This window comes from Triturus cristatus, chromosome 7, assembly GCF_964204655.1.
Source record: "Triturus cristatus chromosome 7, aTriCri1.1, whole genome shotgun sequence".
Classification (NCBI taxonomy): Eukaryota; Metazoa; Chordata; class Amphibia; order Caudata; family Salamandridae; genus Triturus; species Triturus cristatus.
This window is the reverse complement of record NC_140590.1, coordinates 648,296,794-648,321,943: the sequence shown is the minus strand read 5'-3', so window position 1 is coordinate 648,321,943 and position 25,150 is coordinate 648,296,794. Positions and strand designations below refer to the sequence as shown.

The 25,150-nt window shown below is 45.0% G+C and overlaps 1 protein-coding gene across 4 annotated transcripts in view; it reads right to left on the bottom strand.

The window, feature by feature from the left end:
• Window positions 1-25,150, bottom strand: part of CEP112 (centrosomal protein 112) — a 2,536,355-nt gene that overhangs the window by 1,861,501 nt on the left and 649,704 nt on the right. For all 4 annotated transcript variants that reach the window (XM_085617276.1, XM_085617275.1, XM_085617278.1 and 1 more), the window contains one exon: window positions 16,158-16,244. In XM_085617276.1, coding sequence (XP_085473402.1) covers window positions 16,158-16,244 — 87 coding nt within the window. The remainder of the gene's footprint in view (window positions 1-16,157; window positions 16,245-25,150) is intronic.

Here is a 25,150-nt window from a genome sequence, read left to right as displayed (position 1 = left end):
CTGTTGAGAGGGATACACTTTGTGTTACCCCCGGAAGCCAGATATTCTATATTATGGGATGTTAATAAGGTAATATACCTTTAACAATCTTGGCTAAGAAACTAACACTTATAACAAAAGGAGATCTCAGAGAAGCTCACTATATGTTGCTGTGTCTGGTGTCATGTCGAAGAGTGTGTGTTATCCGGACCCTAGACATTTGGGCAGGGTATTTACTCCTCAGGGGGGTACTTTTCCTATCTCCCAACATACTAAGTCAAATTTGAAAGTGGTGTTGTACCCGGCTTTTGACTAAGCCCCCAACTTATGTGTGGTACGCTGTCTCAACACTTATGAGAATGTGACAGAAGAACTCCATTCCCCCTGTGAATGCCAGTTGTTAATCTCTTTGAAGAAACCTTTCAAAGCGATCCCACCATAGCCCATCGGCAAAAGGCGGGCATTGGTGTCCAGCAGTTTGGAGCCCATTCAGTCAGAGGTGAGATAGCCTCTAAAGCTTTTTCTTCAGGGGCACGCCTAGAGGATATCATGAATGCAGCAGATTGGTCTCCGAACTCCATGTTTAAACGGTTTTATTTCAAATCAGCATTGGACATGAAATCTTTGATGGTGGATTATCCTTGATCGAACATAACCCTTGCCTCCGGCCCTGACACAGAATAAAAAATGTCCTAGTAGACATGAAGGAAAGTTTCAATTATATTAAGGACACGGAAGTGATGATTATTCCCATCCAAAGTTCCTGAGAAATCTTTCCCAACCCAGAATGACGTTTAGAAGTAAGGTTCAGCGAAATACCTTTAGATGAAAGCTCTCAAAAGGTATAAGTATCTGCCTTTTATCATGTTTGAGGTGATTGTGTTACATCAGTGTACCCAGACTAGATGATCCATTTTTCCTTGTTATTTACACTTAGGAGTCTCTCCAATTGTGCGATGTTTTGACTGTGTGGGATTGTGATCTTAGGTATATACGTATGTGTTCATGCCCCTATTGTTTCTGGACTGTTTCAGGCTCTGAGAATAATCAAGGAGAATAAAGCAAAGAGATGGAACTGCTCCTGTTGCATCCAAGAAATAGGAAGTTAACCAGGGGATGCCTGTCTATTTCCAATGGACTGAGAGCTGATTGGGTGAACTGTTGTAGTTCCTTTTCCGTTGCCTGTTGGGAAAGTTAGTTTTTTCATATGCTATGAAGTAGAAATAAAGGAAGAAAGCCTCCATCTATTTAACAGAACTGCAACTTTCCTTCATGTATACTAGGAAATGTGTAACTGCTTATCACTGATTGGTAAGTAGATAATAATTTTCCTGGGTTCCGCTTCATTCATTGGAGCCACCTTCACATTGGTTTTGTTACGATTAGTCTCTTTCTGAAATTGATTGTTAATGATTGTTAACTGAAAAGTCTTCCATGGGAAGCCGGGAGCACTTTAGACATGGGCTGCCCCGCACCAAATATGGACACCTTACTTTCTTAATGGAGTTTTAGGACCGTAGTCTCGTCAATCATAATGAATACCACAAACCCTAGCTTTTACAAGTTTGACTCTCGTACTTGAGAGACAAAGTTTGAATTTGGGATATCATCCGCTGCACCCAGGATATTTTTGAAGCTTGTGCTGTTCAAATTCCCCAGTGTACCAAGGGGATTAGAATCTATCTTGAATTTAACAATCATTAACGAAACAGTTACAGTTGAAGCCTTGAGAAAGTCGTCTACACGACGGAACACGTGTTTGTTGTCTGCATCTACGCTCCAACTATGTGTCAACTAATCAAGAACTAACTTACATCTGTATTTACATGTGGACTATATTATTCTGTCCACCTTGTTTTCCTTGGAGTATTATTATAATTAAAATCAAACTGACAACAGAGTCAGTTTTAAATTACTTTGGTGCTGTGCTCTAAATTGTATTTTTGATTATGTAAGTATATGGAAAAGTTATTTTTCCTATACAGAGTAACACTGCTTTGGTGGTACAGTGTTTTCATTGAGCACACCTTTACATTGGTTACCTAATAATTGCAAACATAACAGAGGTGCTGACTATTCATTTTTTACCACTGCCATCTGTCTCTAGTGGTATGTATATTATATATTTGATTATATTCATGGTTGAATCTTTTTTGCAAATGAAATTGACTTTCTGGGACTGAAGTCAGATGAGACTTATCTCTAAGCATTTAATTCAATATCTCAAACATTATTCCTTCAAGAGTACTTTCCTATATTTATATGATCTAGTGTAAAGCACCCGACTGACCATTTGCTGTTTTATCCACCAAGGTTAGGATGTCATTTACATTATGACATGAGCTAATATGAGTCCAATAACCATATGCAGCAGAATAACGCAAAATATTTTTCTATATAAAAATTCAAGCATTTATTTATCTTCTATAGTCGAGTGGCAGAAAAATGGCAACCCCAGTACAAAAGGTTTAAAACAAAATCGGTTTGTGTGCATGTCCACTGTCTTCCCTGCTGGGTTCTCTATCTAGCTGGATGTGAATTCTCAACAGCGCTTCATTTTACCCCATGATCGCTTACGGCCACATGTATTTCCTGAACTCTCAGCGTAACATGCTTGATCACCATTGAGCCGATTTTCAAATAAGATTTAAGCACATGCAGCCTTACATCGCTGCAAGCGAGCGACCATAACTTGGTCCTAGGAAGTGCGGCCTTTAACAGAGTTGCGAGTGATAATCTACAACAGCATCTGGCCTCAGTTCACTAACAGCGCTCTATATTTTAGTACATAGCGCATTACACCTGTTTATAAATAACCGTCACGCACGACCTAACATCACGGAAGTCCCTGACTATGCATTTGAATTGCGTGCTTGGTTTTCACAAAGTAACTATCAGAAAGTGCATTCCAGCATTGTTCAGTAGAGCCCACGAACACTCCTCGTATCCTCGCAGCATGGGTGTAGGAACCACTATTCTTTTCATTATTCATTTGTTACCTATTGACTTTATTATCAAAGCATAGCAATCCATGATGATTGCAACATAAGATACATGTAACTGTCAGCTTTTCGGCCTTTTTAATTTTCTCTTTTTAAATTTATTGTAATGACACACTGTGTTAACCAGAGTCTGCACTGGATTTCATGTCTCACCTGGAGTTTAACATTCACTCCACACAATGAATGTTTAAAATGTATAATTGAAAATGTTTCACGTTAATCTTTTATCCCAGTCAGAGGTACTACTGACCTGTCACGAAGAAGAAGGGTGAGTTATTTACCCACTCTGATAGGGTGCTAACAATTGGGATTCTATATAGGTCCTGAAGAAAGCCCTCAAGACACCCTAGAGGGCTGAAACATGTCGACCTCACATGAACAATGAGGTGTTATAGAACAGTTGCATTTCTGTAGGCGCACCTCCCCACGTTTTTAGGTCTAGCCTAGCATTGCAGCGCATGCGCTGCCCGCTCGGCGAGACCTATAGTGAGAGAGGAGATTTCAGAAGGGGACTCATCATTTTTATTGGGTCCCATTAGCGTTTATGCTAAACACTGGCTTCCCATTGAAAATGATGCTTTTGGGCCACTGCTTTTCTCCCTTTCATCCGGCCCATCCGGACTGGCTCGTCTGCTTCACGACTGTCGTGAAGCAATTTCTTATCTCACCATCTGTTTCAGTCAGCCACGTGTTTATTTTTGCATCGCGCTTTCACTTACAGTGAAAGTGAAAAGCGCGATGCAAATATAAACAAGCGGCTGCAGAGCGCTTGTTTTAGAACGTCGTGTGTGTGAAATTGGGAAGGCTGACGTGCCGATCCCAATCCTTTGTGCACGAGCTGTATTACAGGGCGCGAGGCCGTCTTTATGATTATAATGAACTCGTATCATACGCTGATAGTGCCTGTGCATTAGTCCCGCTCTAAACGAGCTTAAGATCGCTGCAATCAATCGCAGGATACGGCAGGGGCAGCTCTGCCCGTGCTTAGGGCAGCATTATCACACGAGACAGCCATGCATGTTAAACTCACCGATCTCGAAGTGGGCGCTGGGGAAGCACTGCAAGGCGCCGATCTGTCGGTCAGAGTCCCGTACACTAGGCTAGAAAGAGTCACAGTACTTTGTACGGAACGGGGCGTAACGTCGTTGGAAGAAGGTGGTTGATAAGAGAGCGCCACAAAAACTGCTGCGAGGCCGCGTTAGTGGCTGGCCAAACTAAATCTACGCTAAAAGGGTAAACTCGCAAGTTCAGCTATCACTGCGATTCTCAAGCACTGGCGCCGGCTCATTAACAGGGATACCACTGCGCCAATGAACAGTTGGCAAGTGTTTTCTGGGCCAATCACAATCCACAGTACAATCTCCGTGGCTCAACAGCCAATGAATAATAAGAACTCACTGAGCAAGTCTTGCTGTAAACAATTGCCTAAACCAATGTAAAGTCATGAGTTTTTCCCGCCACTAGCAGTGTCAGTTTCTTACTAAGTGGTTGGTTTGGAGCAGGTTGGTATCAAAAGCTACGACTTTGCTAGGCATATGCACGTCGTTGTCAGAAATACTTATTTTTTTCTACTAAGGGATAAGATATCTGTTTGTATCCTTGATGTTATTCATGTACTCTGAAGTCCTTTTGTAATGTAACTGGTTCTATTGTAAAGCATTCTGACACCTTCGGGTAAAGTTCGCGCTATATAAAAATCCATAAATAAATCTCCAAGCTCGTTCAGCCCCCAAAAAACGCGCGTTCGAGTTCAGCAAAATGGCTAATTCTGTCTCCGGCACTGACGTCACAAAAAAGCAAAAGGAACGAACCGCGTGAATGGGGCCTTCTTAGTGCGCGTGCTGACTGACTGAGCTGGCCCGCGGTGCCATGTTTAGGGAATGGCGCATCACGACCAACAAATAAATATTGCTATAATCAGAGGGTGAACTGCGGGTCATTAGCAGAAATGTGACTGGGGGCTAGGCTGCTAGCAGAGGGGCGGCCAGGGCACTGCAAACACCGCTGGTAGCGCTGCAGGCTCGGGGTTGTGACACTGCTCCGCTCTCAGCCGATGGGCACACTGCGAGTTGTACCAACAGTGTTCCGAGTTGTGTTTCCTCAGCGATGCCTAGTGCGCCCCACCTAATCCACCCTGTACCATAATTATATCGCTACCCCCAGCCCCCGCCCAGACGAACTGAGGCCATAATCCTTTAACCCTTGCCTCGTTTACCAGTGAAACCCCCAGTCATCCCACCCCCTCCATCCCACAGGCTTGCCGAGACTGGAGGTGAAAGTTTTTTGCAGGGAGTGCGTGCCATCAACACTTGCAGTTGTGCTGGTTTAATTAAACTTATTTTGTACAGTGATCTGGGGAAGTGAGTTTTAAAATTCGTACAATAGAAATACTGGACCAGAAAAAGTACAAGGTAGTCCACGTTTCAAAGTTACTTGCCCTGCTTGTAGAATACTATATGTATGTGTGATGTGTAAAACCTTCATTGTGAGCTAGAATGCATGATGTGATTTCTCGCCCCTCCCTCATTGCTCTCCTCTCCCTCCAAGCCTCTCGTCCCTCCCTCATTGCTCTCCTCTCACTCCAAGCTTCTCGTCCCTCCCTCATTGCTTTCCTCTCCCTCCAAGCTTCTCGTCCCTCCCTCATTGCTCCACTCTCCCTCCAGGCTTCTCATCCTCCCATGCTGCTCTCTTCTCCCTCCAGGCTTCTCGTCCCTCCTCTCCCTCCAGGCCTCTCATCCCTCCCCCTCTCCCTCCAGGCTTCTAATCCCTCCGTCGTTGCTACCCTCTCCCTCCAGGCTTCACGTCCCTTCCTCCTTGCTCCCCTTTCCCTCCAGGATTCTCGGCCCTCCATCATTGCTCTCCTCTCCCTCTGCTTAATTTGAGCCGGTGGTTGCAGCACCCAGGATAGGTGTAAATTACTATCAATTGATATAGATGTGATATAAAATCACTGTAGATATAGGTGTGAAATTAATATTGCTGTTGATATAGGTGTGTAATTTGTATCACTGTAAATATTGGTGTGAGATTGTTATTACTATAAATATTCGTATGATATTACAATCACAGCACTTAGACATATGAATTCACTGTCCTTGTGTATATAAGTGTGAGATTACTATAACTGCACATGTAGGTGTGAGGGAGTATTACTTAAGAAAGTTGTGACTACACTATGTGTGTGAATTTAGGTTTGATATTACCTTTATTATGTGATTAGTAATATCCACTCAGAGTCCTTATTCCAAAATAAATGGGTATTAACCTTAATTATGCATCAAATTAATATAATACACAAACAACTCATAACTAAAAAACATATCTGGTTCAAATGCAAAGCAATAGATTACAAAATACCACAGTGACCTATTGCCATTTGGCATTACACCATTTGATTAATGCTTCACAAAAGGATAAAAAAAAAAAAAAACATTTACAATGCCAACAGCTCAAAATAATTCAAAATAATGTCAGTGCAAGACATATTGCATTGTAAATGCTTGTTAATACTTGCTACCTCTTCAACCAAATAAAGTTTGTTTGGGATGGAGAACTAAGCAATTTTAACTCACTTCACATTATTGTTTACCATTTCTGATCACTACTGATAACACCAGATAGTCTACCTCAAGGTGGAGGAAAGCATTTTGTCAAAAAAGACCCTATGATGATGCTTTCACGCTCCATGATAAGCGGAGAACAAAGATATACCGCACTACCACTCCTGTACGTGAATGAGGGTTTTTAAAGTTGGTTACCACACCTGTCCCTGGTATTACAGATAAAAGTGATCCATTCCCCCCATTGATTATTTACTCTTGTAGTGGGCCATACAACAATTTACAACTGGGGATTTCCCAAAAATCAGTAACAATCGCTGCCAAGAGGTAGCTGTCTAGGTTCTACATAAACATTTTAAAAGTTTACATTTTACACAAATATAACTCCCGGGTAGTTAGTCTTCTTAGATAAGTACAGTGCAACTGCACTCCATCACACAATGTTCCAGAGCACATCCTGTACTTTAAAAACCACAAAATGATTAATATTGAGTATGAATGATTCAAATTTATACAGCAGGGAGTCTCAAACCATTAGTTATGTCCACTTTTAAAAATATATTTCCAGGCGGAGACTTAAACTGGAACATTACATCGGGGCGCTGTTGAAAGCGAAAAAGGGTTCTCCCTCAAGACCCATTTGCCCGGTGATCCAAGTTTATAAACATCAAGCTGGTGGGGGTATCTGCTCTCTATCGAGCTGAGTTGTGGGGGCACAAGGATGTGAACGTGCTTGTGATTGCTGAGAATCGATCTTTGAGACAGTTGTTGGGCCTTCCAGTTAGTACCCTCTTCTCCCCATTAGGGTCGACATGGGGCTCAAACCAATCTCAGAAGGGGCTGGCATCAGACCAGTCCTATACTGGAGAAGGATCTGGACCACCCTTGAATTGCACTCTTACCGACAAGGGCTGAAAGAAATACTTAATAGATCAGGATCTAGAACCCTTCATTGGATTAAGTATGCCAGAGAAATTTCTGAAAAATGGGGAATGAAAGATAATGGGAGGGTCCAAGGGGGGAATCCGACCTCACCTCTCAGCAGCCCGAAAGATAAATTAGGCACAGCTTAGACTGAGTACCCTACTATGAACATGTTGGGCTCCCTGACCGTCTCCTTCCTTCAGCTGAAGGATGATTATAAAGCAGAGCAGTTTCTTGACAAGAATACAACCCGTACTGGCAAGGAAGGTATTGACCCAGTTATGGCTCGAAACCCTGCCACTGCACTCTTTCACTGACAGTTGGGCTGGCGCCACACATACTGCCAAGAGGGCTTGCCTGCCCTGTGGAGCATCCACTGAATCTGTGACACACATTCTCTTCTTTTGCCCAGCATACAAGAAGGCTTAAATGGTTGATTCCAGAGTTTGCCACAACAGAGGAGGTAGGCGGTATCTGGATGCTTATAGGATCTTGCAGACTGACACAAGTCAACATATAGTATTCCCAGGCCCTAGATTTTTGTATTGCATGTGGCGAATCGGCTGCCCTACGTACTACCACTGCGTAACTGGCTCTCTCTTCCATAGCCACGGTAGGAGGAGACAGCATGCCACGGTCAGGTGAGGTGTCAAGACTACTGGCCTCCCCCAAATCCTCTGCCCAGTCCGGATCATAATCACACTGTTGCGTGAGAGGGTCCTTAGACCCCTCCCAGTCCTCCCCTTCCTCCGAAGTCTGTGAAACAGGCTGAAAATAAGGAGGACGGACATAGGGAAACAAGGCCCCCATCGGCGTCGGGATCGGCACCGCACGGCGTCGATCCGGCACCGTGTCCGGGCTGAAACTGGGGACGAAGTCGTCACGAGGAGCGGGCAACGTCGAAGGTGGTGCTGGTCAGGTCGACGATGGTGGAGGTGTTACGAGGTCAACCGGCGTTGACCGGGGTCCGATCCCGGATCCCAAAGAGTCGGGCCACAGCAGCAAGAAACTCTTGCACCTGAGCAGGCGTCGCCAACGGAACCGGAAAGGGTGGGTAGGCCGGCAGCGATGTCGCAGGCTCCGCCGGAGCCATGGGGGGTGGCACCACCCACACACTCAGACGCATCGCGCGACGGGAAGTCGAGGAGCGACGACGCTTCTTCGACTGCTTTTTGGAATGATACGACTTACCTGATCCCGAGTGCAAAGACTTAGATCCAGAAGAATGATGGTGACGGCTCGGTGACGGGTCCCTCGACCTTCCACGGGACCGGGACCTTGAGCAGCGTGGAGCCGACTGCCAGATTTCCAGCAACTTTCGGTATCGCTCCCGCAAAGTTTTCGGCACCATGGCCCGGCAGTCGGGGCACGACTTGGAGTCATGGTCGCACCCCAGGCAAGACACACGCGGTGTGGGTCCGTCACCGACAACATGCAGTGACAGTCCCCACAGTTCTTAAAGCCGGGCATCCCTACGACACCAGGAATCGAGCGACTCAAAAGAAATTGAGACAAAAGGCCTCAAAAAACTCAGTAAAAAAATGACTGGGGGTACTTGCTCTTCCCGGATCTGCGCGTGCTGATGCGGAAAAAGAAAGAACTGACGTCAGCGCGCGTGGGCCCGTCTAAGTAGCTCCAGCGACGTCATCTCGGTGCCAACGACGCACGCGGGGCCGCACGACGACGCCTACAGATGCGCCTAGGTACTGCTGAAGAACATTTTCCGGATCCAGTCTGACACCTGGGGGTATTTCTAAGTTAAGGAATCTATCACTACGTATTTCTTTCAGATAAATTACTAACACAAGTGGATGAATGGCTCTGCTTGCCCCTCTCTATGACTGCCCAAAAATCGTTGGAGAAAATGGTAATATTGCTGAAGTGTCTCTACTTGTTTGTTAACATCCCTATGGAACTCCCACAGGCTTTCTTCAAGCAGTTGCGCCAACTTCTCCTCCTTTCAATGTGGGGTGCACAACCTAGAATTCACTGGGAGGTTCTTGTAAGGCCCCTACAACAGGGTGGTCTTGTAGTCCCAGGCCTTTATACATACTACCCAGTTGCATAGGCCCATTGTGTGTGCTAATAGACTCTGCCCACCCGCCCCGAATCCCACGTTAAAGTGGAGAGGACAATAGCCAGAACATGGGACATACTACCTAAATTGTCTTTTAAGTGGCATGCTACTAGGAAGGATATGGATGTCATCACATCTACGTGCTGAGCTTGGTGGCACTTGGCCAGGCTCAAGACCTTGATACTCCATACTCTCCGCTCAGTCCCTTACCGAATAATCCGCTGCTTCCCCCAATGTGTGAACGTTCTATAAAATCTTTATTGAAGACAGCTAATATGCATGTGTTGGGTGATCTTTTTGATAATCGTATTTTGTTGACATTAACCAGCTCTTTGAATTGATGTACCCAATACCCCCTTACAATACTCGTCTACCATAGGCTTTCCAGGCTGGCTTCCCAACTGTCCCAGCAGAGCCCATTGAGATGGCGCTCCTAACCACGTACCAACAGTGGGAAGATGAGGCCCGTTCCATTTCTTTTCAGTACTCCTCCATTATGGTGTCTCGGCGGACCCTCTTGGTGCGGCCCAGCAGTGATGGGAGATGGCTCTGGGATGCATGCTAGCTCCTAGAACATGGGTGTAACTGTTATGCACAGGTGAGGGACACACCGGTCAACTATAGACATAAACGAATACATTTTACGTTTTCTTACCAATATTATTATACTTGCGCGGGTCGCCAGATTTGGGGAGACGCATTTAGCTGCTTGTAAAAGATGTGCGTTGGAGCAGGCTGACTTTTTACATCTATCTTAGGGTTGTTTGAGGGTTTTACAATATTGTCATGAGGTACTCCGAGTGCTATGTGATATGATTGAGGTTGAACCTTCTCCCCAGCTGGCACTACTGGTTGATATTTCTGGTCTCCCTCCTGCATTCAGGCGCCTAGCATCTGTATTGCTGGTCTTAGCCAAGAGACACGTTGCCGTGCTCTGGAAGTATATTTGATGGCCCACTGTCGCTCAATGGCTTGGGGGCCCACAACGAATGGTGAACTTTGCTGCATCTCTGCCAACTGCTATAGCTTGGGAGAGTACTGTCCGTGCCTCCTCCTGACAGTTAAACAGCACCTGCTCAACCGTATCCCATAGAGAGTGGGAATAACGGCCCAAGAGGCATGCGGTGTTCACCGACCGCAGCCCTAAACTGGCAGATGAAAACAGCTTCTTGCCAAGCTGTTCCAGCTTCTTGGATTCCCTATGCGGAGGTGCGGAAGGGAACGCGCTCTGAGAAGCAGAGGCTTGGACAACCAAGCTCTCGGGAGTGGGGTGTTGGGAGAGAAAGAGGTGGTCGCCGGAGCCACGTTCCTGTGTACAGGAGCCCCTGTGTTGGGCCTGGACCAAGTGCCCAAAAGGACATCAGACAGTGCATCATTAAAAGGCAGCAAGGGCTCCGAAGAGGTTGCCACCGGCTGAAGCACTTCTGTCAGGTTAGTCCTGACGGCTACCGTAGGGAGTTCAAGGTGGAGGACCTCGGCTGCCCTACGTACTACCACTGCATAACTGGCTCCCTACTCCATAGCCACGGTAGGAGGAGACAGCATGCCAAGGTCAGGTGAGGTGTCAAGACCACTGGCCTCCCCCAAATCCTCTGCCCAGTCCGGATCATAATCACACTGTTGTGTGAGAGGGTCCTCAGACCCCTCCCAGTCCTCCCCTTCCTCTGAAGTCAGCGAAACAGGCTGAAAATAAGGAGGACGGACATAGGGGAAAAAAGGCCCCATCGGCGTCGTGATCAACACATGTACTCTACTAAAGTGTCTAACAACAAAAATGAGCTGTGTAGAGACAAAGTAATGCATCCATGCTCCAGGAGAAGGACAAACTCACAACGGGTAACTCAATCCCACATAAGCCATCAAATAAGAAGCAAGCAGATGAAAGTGACAATGAGGCCAACCAATGGCAAAAAGTGGGGGGCTCTAAGCGCACTGTGAGGTAACAAAATGTCTTGCAACAGACAGCACACTGCTGCCTTAGACAAAACCTAAAATTGTTTTGCCATACTACAAATTTTCAATTTACGGTGCACTGCCACCATTGCTTTATGTGATGTACCCTGGGCAAGGATTGTAGTTTCTTGCATACTATGCTTGGTGTGCTCTTCCAGATCACAAAACAAGTCCTGGACCTCTCATTGTCAAGGACAGGCCCAGGCGTCTGCGCACATGCTACGTTACAACAACTTTAGGGCCAAAACAAAATTCAGGATACCAGTTTCAAATGCAGTCAGGCATGGGGTAGAAGTCAATTAACCATTCAGGTGGACATTCCTGTCTCAACAGTCTAATTATGTGATTCCTTTTCCAAGACATAGGCAGAGTCTTTTCCAATCCTTTTTCCCCCATTCCCAATGAGCCTAGGTTCCACCCACATTTGTAAGCAGTATGTTACACTGACCGAAATAATCACCTTATGCATGTTTAGATACACGTGTGGAGATGTGTGTTTAGTGCATAACGTTAAAGAGTATGTTATTCATACAGACATAAGAAATTAGATATCTTAGCAACTTTTATAAAAGAACAATATTTTCCATTAGAATATGTTGTGTTATTCAAGTTTATAATGTATCTTTGGTAAGTGCTTATGCTTGGATGCCCAGTACAGAAGGCTAAGGACCAGCTGAGCTATGTGCCATGTTATATGTTCCTATACCTTTTACAAATCACACTGGGTAATTGTGACAGACTGTAGCAGCTGACTCTGTTGGCTAATGTAAAGAATCATGTCTTGATGAATGCCCTAGGACTGTAACTGACCTTTTAAAGAAAGGGAACATATTGAGATACACATAGAAAGATTGTAATAGCCCCACTATGTTACACGTTTTTAACTTTTTAAAATTAAACAACAAATAAGTTACAATTCTAATTATCCGACCAGTACGGTGAAAACAGTTTTGGCCTTACAAATCATACTGGGTTCATGAAACAAAATAAGTGCTCAGTACAAGTCATTGTGGACATCGAACCACAGTTAAGAGCAGACTTCATGATGAGGCAGGCACATAAAGTGGGTGGGAGTCCAAAGTCCTTACAAACAGGAACCCCAACAAGGATGAGTCCATTGTACATTGCATACAGTTACAAGGGTGATCTTGATGATGGGACATATTTACAAAGTTCACCTGAAAATAGTACCTTAAGGTTGGTTAAAGAAAACAGCATGCCATGTAATACAAGCAATGACAATCGCAATCCTATAAATTGGATAACTCAATTAATGTATACATTATACATTGAAGAGACCCTATCTGGCTTCAAACTGCAGCGGGTGGGTATAAAGACGGGTGGCACACAGCACAGACGTGAGAAGGCCATTGGAGCTTGTCACTGGCTCTTGGTCTCCTCTGAGGCTCCTGAACCAATGCCCAGGAACTGCTGCATGCAATGAAAGATTAGGTCTATACCTCTGCCAACTGGCAGGAAACCAGACAACTGAAGGACAGCTCTGCTTTGTCTGGAGGGCATGGCTTGGCCTAGAGAACACATTCCATCTATGAGGTTAACGCTAGGCCTGGGATAACCAGAGGGCCTGGGATAACCAGAGGGCCTGCAATGTCGCACTTTTCAGGTTTTTTTTAATGACTGCTTAATACTAAATAATTAACTCCCAGAGCTGACCCTCGGCAAATACTAGCTCAAATTAAGCACTGCTGGCCAATCATAACCAGGTTTCAAGGAGGATGACGTTCTTTAGCTAGGTGGGAGATGACTAACAACAAGGAAACCAAACAAGTATGTCAATTAATCACTGTCCTTGCAAATAGAACAATCGCACAATTGGAGTCACATATTCTTATGCGGGCATATGGTAGATGTCTCGTGCCTGAACCATGTTGAGCTTCTTCTGAGACAGTCGATACTCGGGGATCAGGTGGAAAAACATTCTGCTGTTATATAACATCTTGACCAAGGAAGAAATGAAGAAGAGATTGTGCCCACTCGAAAAAATCCAAAAACCTTGCTGTGCACTGAGCATCATGTAATCATAGCCATAAGACTGGGAAAAGCAATAGACTCATGTCTCGGGTTCTGAAATGGGATTTTTGTAACCAATTCCTTCCTTACAGTGGTGATGGCTGTTCAACTATTTCACTACGAAGAAGGAGATTGATTCACAAGAAACACTGGAGAGGAAGAATTACATAATGTGAACGTGTTTTGATGCCAGGGAAGCAAAATGTGCCTGTTTTGAATTGTCTTCAATTGTCAGTCCATGAACAATCATAATTAGATAGCTTGAGGCCAGAGAAGTTGTAGACACTGATGGACTATCATAAATCGGCCTCAGGTTCTGGCCAAATGAAGTGGGCCCATGAAGTATCTGAGCAGCAGCTCTGCAGCCAGCAGGCGCAATAAACGCATGCCCTCTCGCCCATGCAGAGGCCTGCCTGGTTCAGGGCTTCCGAGGACTCCCTACAGCCAAATGCGGCTCCGGATCCCACTCTACTAAAAGGTGCCTAAGTGCCAGATTGGAAGGTTGTTTTGCTCAACTTAACAAGAAATTGTCTATTCTTTTCATTGTTCTAGTGCAATCCTAGTTTTCCAAAGAATTTTCCAATATAGGCTGGGATAGTGAATGGATTTATCCAGCCCTAGATAATTGATGTTTTTCTACCCCACACAGTTACAGAACAAGCATTTGCAATGCAAAAGTCTTGCATTTACGAGACTTTAAGCTATTGGCATTGTAAATGTCAATAGCTTAAATTTTCGCAAAGGCGAGACCTATTGAATTGCAAATATTTTTTATTTCCAAGCACCCCATGCCGCGCTTGCACATGAATAGAGGCCACGCCCCTTTCTTAGATGAGCCATGTCTAAAGAAAGTGGCACAGCCACCATTAAAGTGAAAGCGCGGTATGGGGCTTTTTTTTAATCAAAAAAGCATTTGATTGAAAAACAATTCTTTTTGTAAAAGAGCCCCAAACAGTGCTTTCATTTTGATGGTGGCCGCGCCCCTTTCTGTAGACACGGCTCATCTAAAGAAAGGGGCGTGACCTTTATTAAGTGCAAGCGTGGCACGGAGCGATTGGAAACAACCCAAAAAAACTGTATTTTCAAAGCAACAGGTCTCACATTTGCAAGAGTTTAAGCTTTTGTCATATAGAATGCCAATAGCTGAAACTCTCCTAAATGTGAGACCTACTGCATTGCAAAGAAGCGGCTGCCATTGTGCCGGCTGCTTGGAAAGTGAAAGAGAGCCTGGCGCGTTGAATGTTGCTGCAAAGCATGTCATGCCTGTAGTAGGACAAAACTCACTAAGAAAATAGTGCTTACAGACTGAATAACAAACCGTGTAACAACAGAAGTAAAAGAGCCAGTTCTCATGGGAGGTTACAAATAAAGACAAAGCGGTACTAAGGAGGGACTAACAAGCCGATTACCGAACCAGAAGCCAGCATTTACAAAGGACAAAGACACAAAGCAATGAAAAATATGGGCGGAGAGGGGGCAGAGCTTCAAGTCCATACTCTAATGCAGCATGCCTTGCAGAGCAGTGCATGCGCTGCCCTGGCTGGGCCTAAAAAAGGACACCAAGGTGTCTCAGGGAAGGAATGTAAGTCTGTAAATTATTGAATGTATTGGTTTACGACACTGTGAGTCACCTGAGTGCACATTTGTGTACTGAAAGCAAAGTTGTGTCATTCTACTTACTTGAGTAAATTGGTCACTGTATCTAAGGTGTTAAGAAATTGGGCACGTGGTATTGGGTATAGGTATTTTGGCGCCACTGTAAAGATTGACACATTAAATCTCCTATCGTCCAATTATTGTGGCGGTGCTGTAAGGTGCGGAGAACCACAAACTCCACAAAAGAAAGCGTCAGCTAGCATATATTCAACTTATTCCCCAACACACGCAAATTAAAGTTTTTACGGTGTTCGCGTTTGTTAAAACAAATCACAACAAGCAACATGTAACAATGAATTGTAAATCCAATCTTCTCTCTTTTTCTTTTTAGTCAAATAGGCCTTCACAATAGCTCCCAACAGCCAACACGTGTTTCGTCGCGTAAGGCATGTAGTCCCACGACTTTCTCAAGGCTAATTCCTCCGTGTCTGTAAACTCTCAATCTGTGGTGGTAATTACGGACCACAAAGGGTTTCTGTGTAGACGGTGTCAATGCGAGTATCTCACTTTGTGTTTCTCAAGAACACGCCACTTTCAAGTATGCTCTGGGTTTTTTCGTTAAAGTTTGGACACCGCCATACGATCGTGAAAAACAATGCTAACCGAGTGCAGCAGCGCTATTGTGAAGGCCTATTTGAATAAAAAGAAAAACAGAGAAGATTGGATTTACAATTCGTGATTGTGGCTACGATCTTTTTGTTGGGCGATATTTGATGTACGATATTCTGGCAGTGCACCCTTCCCATGTAATATACGGAGGCATTTTGAACCTCCTTCTCCATCTCGGACACGGTGTTCCTGAAAGTGCTGGAGCCTCTCGTCGGTTTCAACGTGTACTTTCTGCATGACAGCGGGAGAAACATGCAGCAGAGGCCTCGCCGTGCTTCCTGGAAGCATGGCCGAGGGCGAGGCACTCCGCACTGCTGCTCGCGAGTGGGGCCGGGCTGGAAAAAACACTGCACGAACGGCTCTTACCTTTTGTACCTCCGCGTCGTGTTTCTGTTGCATCTGTAGCTTTTCTTCGTGGAATTTAGCTTCCATCATTTTTGTCTTCATTTCCAACTTTAAAGAGAAAAAGAAAGGTGGGCGCCAATTATGTTCAATGAATTCAAACATTGATGAGCGACTGCATATTGATGATGTGACAATGACAGTCGGGCATGTGTCTTTAAGATATCTGACTCGGACCCAGCCGAACAAGAGGCCGCCTTATTACAATTATGTTCTGGGTGTTTCCTCAGAGGCAGGAGGGTAGTATGAGTGCTCTGGGCCCTAATGCAAGTTAAGAACAGGGATTCCTCTGCCTCCACCTAGGGGAGTATGAGATGACCACAAATGGGATATAGCGCAACACAGCTCCAGGCCTGGGTGCCCCTGCACCTTCTGACTCAGTGATAGCCATTCACAGTGAACTACTGGGAGTTATGGTCTGTCCGACCCCGGGGTCAAGGGCACAGAGCAAGCAGGGGTCATTGGCCCCTAACAGTGATGCTTGAGCTCATTTGCCACTGGTGTTCTAAGGTCCTTCATAGTATGACTCTGCAAGGGCCAAGGGGGCAGGTATAATGCTTTCTGCATTTTTCTCTGAGTAGTGAGGGTGAGCAGTCACAGGCTTCTCAGGGAAGTAGTGTGAGAGGCAAGAGCTCAGAATTCAACAATCAACCACCAGACAATAATATAATATCCAATCCTGATCATATCTTTTATGGAAAAAGAAGTACTTCAATCTCACAGCAGAAATAAACATTACACAATTCATTAGGTACGTTATAAAGGATTTTCAAAGTTTCACCTTAACTGTGAGGCACTAAACCCTTCCTTCCCAGTAATCATGTAGATACCCCTTTGTTGGATTGGGCAAGAATAGGCTAAGGTGCAAATGACTCAAAAAAATCTAGACACACACAATGAGAGAGTGAGGAAAAGGGACCAAAGCACACCCATCCTAAAAGTAATCACGCACATACATAAGTGCCTAGGTCTTATGAAATGAGGACTCACCTGTGATGGCCTCTTTACCCATGCAGGTAACCAAAGATATCTGTAAAGGTCACCTCGTTGTGGCATGCTTCATCATTGGTGACCTCTCCATGCAAAGATAGGTGAATACCACCTTGATGAACTCAACCAGTCCTGAGATTTATTAATGCATTTTGACTGGACAAAAGCAGGGATACAGGTGCATTATAAAAATAGTTTAAGATAAAATCTCAAACTTTTTATTTAAGTGTGTGCCCTTGATATGATTAAAAGATTCTTTGTAGAATGTTTGATAAAAATCAACGTCTCATCCATCCAGAATGTCTCACTAATAATGTTTTGGCCAAACTACATGCCGAAACAGGTCATCTGCCTTCTTCAGGGCTCATATCCCTGCTCAGTATGCATTAATTCCATGTAAATGAATGAGACATAGGTCCCTCCTCAAGGGGTGAGGTGTGGCGCAGCGGTAAGAGCAGCTGACTCTGGAATGCGGGGCCCACGGTTCGATATCCGGCGGCAGCTCAGCTCAGCATCATGTGACTCTGGGCAATAGCTCACTTAATCTTCCCAAAAACCCACCATCGCCTGGATTCCCTTAGGGGTAATACATTCGCACTTTACATATGTGGAATTATTATTTATTATCTCATGCCTGTTTCTAAAGGTTTTCATGTACCCTATTTTAAGGCTGGTTGCTTTATTTGGTCATGACAGGGGACATCTCCCAGTAGTCACACATTTGTCAAGAGGTTAGTACTGCTTAGAAACCTATTGCTTCCCTCATACGAGGATTGTTCCACTAAGATAGGTTTGTCAGCAGCACTCAATCCTTAAAGAATGAGTGACTACACGGAGCCCCTCCAACTTCCTCAATGAATGGGTCTACACCCTGGAGCCACAAGAACACGGCAATACGCTTACGGGATCTGGGGAAGGCATCCTCACCTTCCATCTTGTGCCATACTACAATCAGGGACATATATAATGGATCCCATTAGCTTCAGTACTCAGACTTTTTACACACACACAGAGTTCTACTACCATACTAGTATCACACGCTCAATTGACACACATCCACTCAACATGCACACCGGAAATTAGCACCAGGTTCCAAGTTTCACATAAAAGAGGAACTCTACTTAATTTGGAGTCAGTAGATCACCCTCTTACTAACACAGAGAAAAAGTTGTGTCACACTATAAATCACAAACATGTTATGTTGCCACTACCGCTTGAAGTGATACACCCAGGACAGGGACAGTAGCCCTCTGTCTACTATAAGAGCATGCTTGGTGCGCCCGCCGGGTCACAGGAAAGGTGCTGGACCTCACACTGCCATGAACAGGCGTAGGCCTCTGCAAGTATACTAGATGAGTGTGAACACCAGGGCCAAAATAAAAGCCTAGATGCCAGTTTCACATGCAGTTACGCTCTAAGGTAGGGGTACAGGCCTGTTTACATTGCAGGGAACAGTCCCATCCAAAATGGTCAAACAACTCAGTGTTGTCGAATATCGTGGGCCTTACTCAACAAACAGGATTCCAGCCCTGGCAGCCCAATTATGTTGGCAAGAGGGCAAAGTTGATGTATCAGTGCCCCTATCTGCACAAGCAAGCATACTCTGAAGCATGCAACACTGTCAATATATAACCAATTTATGCAATATTAAAAGTGGTCGTTTTCCTTTTGTTAATAGGCCAAATGAGGCCTCTCTTTCGGACAACTGCGGCTCTATTACTTATCTAAGTGCTAACGTTAGGCAACATCCCACATGGCTTGGGTTACCACACCCAAGGATTCCATGTGAGCAGTGTCTCTACTGATGAGTGAAACGGGAATTGGCTGAAGGCTTGGACCCTGCCCAGATGGGGGCACGAATACTCAATTCCTGCCCACGATCTGTAGCGAGGCCATCGTGCCTACCTCAGTGCCAATTAAGTTTTGTGTGGGAAATAAGGCTGTCACATCTGAGAGGATGTATTCTGGCAATAAATGAACGTCATAGTGAACATGGGATTTGGTAACAACTTCTGACAAAGACAAACAAGGGCGGTGGAATCTAACGTGCGTGCAGCAGCCAAGATACAAAATACAAAAAGCACCCCATAGATTGCACCTAGTAATAGCTCAAATTCACTCATTTAATATGAGTTAAATAGACCGTTAAACATGATTAAATGTGTAAGCCAGAGTACTGAACACTGCTGTGGTTAACAAGATGTCGTGCAAAGACCAATGCTGCGCACGGGTTACCTAGTGTTTGTTTAGCTCCCAGTTTGCTCCTCAATTTGCTCCCAATAAAAATATAAATATGAATATAAAAAAATCAGAGACAACAAAAAACCTATTTCTCTTCAAACATCGTGTGGCCAAAGATGGGTCACCATCAGGATAGTACAGAAGCTAGACAGCTATTTGGGAGAGCACCTCCCGGCTCTTCCTCGGCGCAGTCATGTGTGTTGGTTCTGTAACCTGCTACTCCAACTACTACCCAGACAGGAAATGGGCCATGAGCCAAGCGGAAACTTCCAATTACTATTCTGGGCTTAAAAGACTGCAGTTAGACGCGGGCGCATTTTTAAGGCGGGCTGACCATGAATAACAAATGGAAAAGGAAACATATAATCTGGCAGTTTCAAAACTAGGCTTCGTACTGGCACCGGCACCCGGCGAGCTGTCAAATAATGGAGGCCTCGTGCGAGGATCCCAGAGCTGCAGCGCCGGCCGAGAGGCGGATGAAAGCGACAAAGCTAAAGCAGTCTATGAAGAAAGCAAGATTTATTTTAAAAGAAAAACATTACATTTGGGGGTCGACCTTGTTCTTATTCAGATTCGTTACGGAAATTTGAGACTTTCTCTGTTCACGCCCTAATGAACTGCGTGGAGGTTCTAGGAGCGTGCTAATTCATTCAACGCCTTGTCTGGGGCAGTAAGCGCTATATAAATGTAATTTCAGAGCAGATTGTCATTTATGTGTCTCCAAAAGCCAAGAAACCAAAAAAACCGAGAAAATCCTACTTTTGGTGCAGAAACAATCCAAAACCGAAAGAGCGGGTGTAAAAATGACGTGTAAAAATGACAACTATTAAGAGAAGTTGTGAAAACATAATAAAGAGTTGCTATTTGCAAGCGGCATAACGCTAAACATGGGGTGCTACTCCAATATTTCGGACCTTGAAATTCTCATTCACTGCATTATATCTGCCCATTTCATAGGACAAAGCGCCTCGTAAAGCACCCACATCAAAGATATGCACAGCGCTATGGCTGAGTGGAGATACTCCCTGCGAACGGCGTGGGCCTTCAGCAATGCAGAAAACTTGAGAAACGAAAAGGGACATTTATTAAACGAGAGTCCTATATTCAGGTCCTGGGAAACTAAAGAAGGAACCAAAAGCCTTCAAAGAGGAGGAGGAAATGGAATAAATATGGCTTTATGATAACTCTATTACTCGTAGGGCCTGATGTGCAATTTCCTTTTGCGGTCGCAAATGGACTGATTTGCAGAATAGGCCTGTTTGCAAAACCAAAAAGACATTTAGGTATGTATTAATCCAAAATTTCGATTCGGTAACACGTTAATGCAATGGTTCCCAAAACCTTTCGACCCGCAGCTCCCTTGACCTATTGGCCATTGCCCGTGGCTCCCCACTGTTGCTTTTTTTGGAGGGTGGGGTGTATGTACGCCCGGCCTCGGGAGTACTTGCATTTTCCTCCCTGAAAATAATTGGGATGAAGCTGATGAAGGTATTATATTCATATACGCAGGGTGTTTCGTATTACTAAGACAGCGCCTCTAATAAAATATTCCTAGTTAAACTTCTTTGCCCATGCCTTTTTTAAAGTACCCTCTCAAACGTTTTTATCCCACTTACAGTGCTAGAAAGCACCCCTATGCATCTAAGGCCCATTGCCAAAGTGTTTCTGCGCTTGAAGAATAATTGCATGTACTTCCATTCCTACCCATGTCATTCAGGCCAATACATCTGTCTCAGCAGGGTGACTCACAATTTTTTAAACCACATACAGCTTTATTTTTGCTGTCTTCTCCCTAAAATTGCCTCCAAATCAATGCAAGTAAAACAAATTCCTCAGGGTTTTTTTTAAACATCCTTCTTTCTTGCTTCCAAATGCTGCCATTATGCCGTGTATGGTGTTTTCCTTCAACATTCAGTCCTTTTTTAAAAGGACATAGATAGGCTACTGTTTAGATTGCCTTGAGCAATTATAGCCTATGAAGCTTTTAAAGCACTGCTTGAATATTTTACAGTGGGACTCCCATCTCGACGACAGGGAATGATTCATGCATGTGAATCTATGAAAGATACCCCAATACTGGATAAGAGCCCTCTACAGGAGCACATACCTTGGTGACCAGGCCCCCAGGTAATAGCGGCAGTGTAGAGCACCCAGCTTTAAGGCAAGGGTCACATCTTGTACTCCTTGCTCCCCTCCTCCACCTCCTGAAGGGTGAAGCACCAAGGAATTGCCTTTATTGACAAAAGCCAAAGCCCCTTTGTCCTTACAGGGCATTCGATCTCTTCGCACTGTTTTGGGCTCCAAGGACTTCTTTTGGGCTTTTAATGCCAGCCCCCCTGTGGAAACAGAAGCAGACTCATGCCCCGACCTGAAGGGTCACTGATACCGGCCATCCGTCCCTGCTGTAAGCGCTGTGACCAAGAGGCTTCTGCACTTGTCTTTGAGCCTACACCTCCTGTCAGGGGCCCGCATTGGGTTCCTGGCATCTCCACTCTATCTCTCTTTCTGGAAGTGGGGGAGCACAGGGCCAGCACCAAGGCAGGAAGATGTCTTAGACTGGAATGCGCACAGGAAGGGGGTATCACTGCCATCACCTTCCACGAGCCATGATGGACCCTCCCTGATATGAAACATGCATCCCTCTGATTAGCATAGCCTCGAGGGAAGTGGCAGCTATACGGACTGTAGAGGCGGCCTGCACAAGAGCAGACAAAGAAGTAGCATTCAGCTGGATTCAATCCAATGCCAAATGAGAAGTTAAATCCACTTTGTGGAGATCCTCTCGCTCGCTTTCTTATTCACTTAGAAAAGCGGCTTAATTGGGAGTCCAAACACTCATCCTCGGCTCCTTTGAGAGGCGGTGTGGCAGTGATTCCGCCCCACTCCGCCATCTTGCCCTGGTCTATCCACAGGTGTGACATTCAATGGAGACTGACCTAGGGGAAACAACTGGTTTAGCTAGGAAAATTCCTAACACCACAATCCTGGAACGTCACACCTCTACAAATTAGGCAACGCCAATTTAATGAATTTTGTGAGATATTAACAAAATACTAGCTCTGCAAGAAATTAGGCTCTGATTCAACAGATAAGTATACAAAAATATGATGGATGGAATGTCTGAATTAATCTCAGCCACCGGTAATTACTCACGTCATATTCCAGCCCATTGGTATTTTGCATTCTATGCCAGCTCAGTTTGGACCCACCCATATGCAAATCAGTCTTGACCTACTCCAATGGGAACAGTCCATTCTGAGCTACTAGGCCAGGTTCTCTCTGAACCGGAACACAAGTAATCTAGGACCGGTTTCTCCCTTATTAGGGCTTGCCAGCTGGATATAGTTTGATTTCAGTGGCACAGTCTGCACAGGGCCCATGTTGGGGAATACCCATACTGCTTAGGGTATCAAACTGAAGTATAAAAAAAAATGATGGATGGAATGTTTGAATCAATCTCAGCAACGGGTAATTACTCAGGGCCGCACCCAAGTCCATCATTATTTTGCACACCATGCCACATCGGTTTGACCCAACCATATGCAAATAAACACTATATCCCTTATCACAAAAACTACCTAATTACACCATATATTCCCACAGCAGATCACTACCATCCAGAAACCCCAGAATCAGTGCAGGCTCTGGAACTCACCAACTCAGAAGATTGTAGCAAGCTGGACAGAGCATGTCCATAAATTCAGACCAGACTAACTGTGGTGACAGCTACACTGACATCTAACCTTAAAACACTTAGGGCTAGATGTACAAAGAATTTTTAGGGTCGCAAATGGCTCGATTCACAGAATTGGCCCCTTTGAGACCGCAAAAATACTTTTCAAGATGTACAGTCTTAATCCTGAATTTAAATGGTATGTACAAATGTTTTGCAACCAAAATGGGGTCTCAAAACATTCAGAATTTACTGCCATTTGAAAAAAGGTAGTAATCCATTTGCAAATGGCAAGGGGTCCCCAAGAGACTCCTTGAGAATGTAAATAATATTTTTAAGAGCAAACAGTGGTCCCACAGACCACTGCATACTCTTAAAATTGAAACTTCAATGTTTCATTTTTTTTATTCTCAAACACATTCTGTTTCCCTGCATTTAATTTTTTTTGGATTTATTTAAATGATTCACAGACATGGAGGTGTGCTAGCCCCAGCAGGCCACAATCCGTGTATGGCAGCGAATCCTATTTGGTCGCAAATTGCAACCTACCTCATTAATATGCATGAGGTAGGTCTATTTGCGACCCACTCCAAATCGCTAAATGAAACTCAATGAGTTTCATATATAAGGAATAGCGATTTACTGGGACACCGTCTCTACCCCCCTAGCTTACTGGACATCATCATCATGGGTGCTAGGTGGAGACTACAATTGTGTACTTGACTTGACATGAGACCGGTCTCACCCTCCTTTGCCTCGCTCTTCCCCACACGCACAGACAGAACGCTCCCAAGCCTGTGCACAATACTGGGCACTTGCAGATACATGGCAACTCTACCATCACATGTCCCGACTTTACTCCTTCCGCTTCATTCCACATAACCTATAAAAGCGTCTTGACCACTTTCTCTGTTCTTCTATGCTAATACCTATGATACAGCATACGTACTACCTGGGGCAGGTAGCATCAGATCATGACGCTTATGTCATGGGCCTAAAAAGGGGCATCCCGCCTAACCACCCACACCCACCTGGAGGTTACTGTGCAACGGTTTTGAAGACCCGGTGTTCCGGACAGAGCAGGAAACTTGTATCCAGCAATATTTTACAGAGAACCATAACACAGCGTCCACTAGGACACTGGAATGGGAGCCTGTATTCAACAAATTGCATGGGTCCACAGGACACTAGAGAGGGATATAGAGGAGGTTGAGCGGACCCTATTAAATCTCATTAAAGCAGCTGACGCTGACCATGTATTCGTCTCACAACTGGCAGATTCTAAGATCAGGTATGTGGCTCTACCCCTGGCCTAGACCGCCTGTCCCTTGAGTACTATCACACCTTCTCATCCCTCCTGATGCCTCGCCTAGAGACAATGTACAAAGCAGCTCTAAAAGGGGGTCCTTTTAGTTTCTATCCCCAAACCGGACGACGACCCTACACAATTGGCCTCTTACCGATCAATTGCAATACTCGGTGCTGACTAAAAAATATTAGGTAAAATATTAGCCGCCCGATAAGCCCAGATCCTCCCTGGCCTGGTACATCCTGACTAAAACAGCTTTGTGCCAGGTCACAGTACCTTCCAGAATATTCGCCACATCTTCCACGTGCAGGAACGGGTGAGAGGACTATTCCCGAGGGCAGCCTGCCTCATACCCAACACCCTTACCTGGCATTGTCTGTCTGCTGTGCTCACTCGTATGGGGATAGGACGCATACTCCTGGCCTATACCAAATTGTTATATTCTTACCCAATTTCCACAGTTGGAATAGGCCATCTTGTTTCGGCTCCTTTTCCGGTGGGACAAGGGACAAGACCGGGATGCCCGCTCTCCCCCATAATACTTGCGCTCACCATGGAACCGTTAGCCAACCGACTGCACAAGGAGGGCTGAGAGTAGGGCATCACATTGGCAGACAAGACGCACATAGTGCCCTTATATGCAGATTTGCTCCTTTATATGCGGGACATCACGTCCAACCTCATGCCCATAAAGGATGTGCTGGTGGAATTTGCCTCTGCTGCCGGGCTCTGAGTCAACGGAGC